General features: G+C 38.6%; 1 protein-coding gene across 4 annotated transcripts in view; it reads right to left on the reverse strand.

The window, feature by feature from the left end:
- Positions 1-2500, reverse strand: part of LOC113803925 (uncharacterized) — a 17768-nt gene that overhangs the window by 11712 nt on the left and 3556 nt on the right. For all 4 annotated transcript variants that reach the window (XM_070124625.1, XM_070124626.1, XM_070124624.1 and 1 more), the window contains exons 2-4: positions 517-675; positions 261-353; positions 1-129 (exon numbers count right to left, since the gene is read on the reverse strand). The exon at positions 1-129 is cut by the window's left edge and continues 86 nt beyond it. In XM_070124625.1, coding sequence (XP_069980726.1) covers positions 1-129; positions 261-353; positions 517-675 — 381 coding nt within the window. The remainder of the gene's footprint in view (positions 130-260; positions 354-516; positions 676-2500) is intronic.

Genomic DNA, 2500 nt, shown 5'->3' on the forward strand with positions numbered 1-2500 from the left:
TTAACATCTTGGTGTTCTTCTTTTCCATTCAAGTCTTCACTGCTGTCTTGGTTGTTATAATGACTATGCAAGGTAGTAGCAGCAGCATTAGCATTGGCAGTTTCCTCAGATGTTTGTCGATGTACATTTCTACCAAAGGAGAAAAAAGGTGTGTAAGTTGCAGACATACCCAATTTTGCCTTTTTCCACAAAGCAAATTTGTAAAATATAAAATAAAAAGGCATGGAAATTGTTTTTAAAAATTAAAAGAAGAGCAGTACCTAGGTGTATGCTCTGGTGAAAAGTGGAGTCGAGGCACATGGGGAGGCACTACCTTTGTTGCTCCTTCTGCATGTGACTGACCATTTTCCTGCCTTGAAGATAATACAAAATGAAATGGGAACAGCAGCAGCCATAATCTACTAGAGATATATATAAAAATTCCTCATCATCAAAATGTATAAATATACTAAATAAATATAATTCATACCTAAAACACTTTGAATTATAATACTACATTCCTCACTTTGATATTACCCTATGGATTTACTCAGTATGCCTCTCACAGAAGATGAGCTTACTCCTCTGGCATCCTTCTCATTCTTTGATTCTTCTTCCTCACTAGTATCACATTCACATTCTGATTCAGTTTCTTCAATTGAGTGATGTGACATTTCCTCTTCACGACGTCGTAACCTGCAAGAAAAGCCACAAGCAGATATGAAGCAGCTTCTAAAAATGATAGTTAATGCAATCTGCTCCTTTGAATACCGATATCACACTTAGAATACTAAGACTGATGATATTAACAAAAGGATGCCTACATAGGGGTATACAGAAGACTCTTAACCCATAAGTATTTAACACTTGTGTATTTGCTTCCCTTTTTTTATGATGAAACCTTACAGAATAATAATGTAATATTGACAGATGCTGAATGCACTTTTCTAATGCTTGCCCTAGGGCCACATTGGAAAACACACAAATGCTCATAGTAACACTGATCTTGAATTGTAGCTATGATAATTTTTGCTGGCACCCAATTTTCCATTCATATTCATAAACAAATATGAATAACAATCACTTAATCATTACATTACTTCAGAATATTGTTATCAAAAGTGAAAAACCATCTCTGTTGCTCACACCATAAATGTCCTTTACTCACAGGTCACAGCCCATACCATTGTCATTTCTCACTATGACACGTCCTCGAAAAACATATCTTCCAACCGGGCCCTAGGGATAGGGGTCTAGGGGCTTTCCCCCCCAGTAGAGAAATACCCCAGACACTTGTCCCCAGTAGTGGATTTGGAAGATAGATGTGTCTTCGCATCCTTCAACCCCCTTTTCCCCTCAGGTCCCCCAAAACTGAAGGGTGTGGTGGAAGAAAAACACAAAAAAGTGGATGTCTTTGTTAGATTTACCTAAACAAAGTAAGAAAAATTAATTAAGGTAAACTGAGCCCTCATTATTGGGTATTATTGGAAAAAGGCGTCACCACTGAATCAACCAAAACTAACTTTATAGCCTTGAAGATATTTAATTATCAATCACTTTTCATTAAATAAACTTGTCTCGCAAATTAATAATAACAAAGTTATTTAATTATCAAAATAAATAAAAATACTTATAAAACAAGGTGAGATTCACACGGGAGCTGAGAAAATACCGACCAAATCCTCCACTGCGAACGCGTGGGGTCTATCGTACCCGTACTGTTCCTGTTATCTCGCTTGTGACATCACAGCCAGTGTCATGATTTCATTGGTCAATTGTTTGGCAGTTAATTTAATAGCCAATGGGGAAAGAATTCACGAGGGAAACAGCCAATCAATGAACATTAGCTAAAACAGAAGCTATGAAATTCAATTTTCAAATTAGTCTTGCCATGACTTCCGTGTGTGTAGGATGGCGTATCAAACCATTCCAAGTTATAAAAAATTATTATGATGACAATGATGCTAGCTTGAAACTATTACGTGAACACGGAGTGCTACCTTCTGAAGTCACGTCGCTCGTTCTCATGTAGACCTCTCCCATAAGCCGCTCCACTGATATCGAGAACCCTAACCCCGGCTCCTCCTCTGCATAAGTATGTTTTAGGTTTATTTTCAATGAAGTGACTAGATGTACAGTGCTTTACATGCGTACGAATGGCATGTGGAAAACCCCGATGCCGACTTTATCCAACGCTTTCTCCTGCCAACAGGGGGGTCACAGGGGGCACAGCCCCCTGCAGTGTGTAATTTTCGTACCTACGACCATCATGCAGGACCACCCAATGCAGAGTCTGCCCGACTCTGTCTCCTGCCATGAATACATGGAGGATTCTTTGTTTTCCTGGGCGGGAGTTGGGGAGCAGCAGCCATTAAACAATATAGTGACAATATATTAAACAATATAGTGACTTAATTGGTACCATGATTACAGCAGAGAATGAGATTTCCATAGTTCACATGCATGATATCAAGAGTGGTGTGACTCTGATATGGAAAAGACAATCTACTCATTTCCAATG

This window comes from Penaeus vannamei, chromosome 8, assembly GCF_042767895.1.
Source record: "Penaeus vannamei isolate JL-2024 chromosome 8, ASM4276789v1, whole genome shotgun sequence".
In the NCBI taxonomy this organism is placed as follows: Eukaryota; Metazoa; Arthropoda; class Malacostraca; order Decapoda; family Penaeidae; genus Penaeus; species Penaeus vannamei.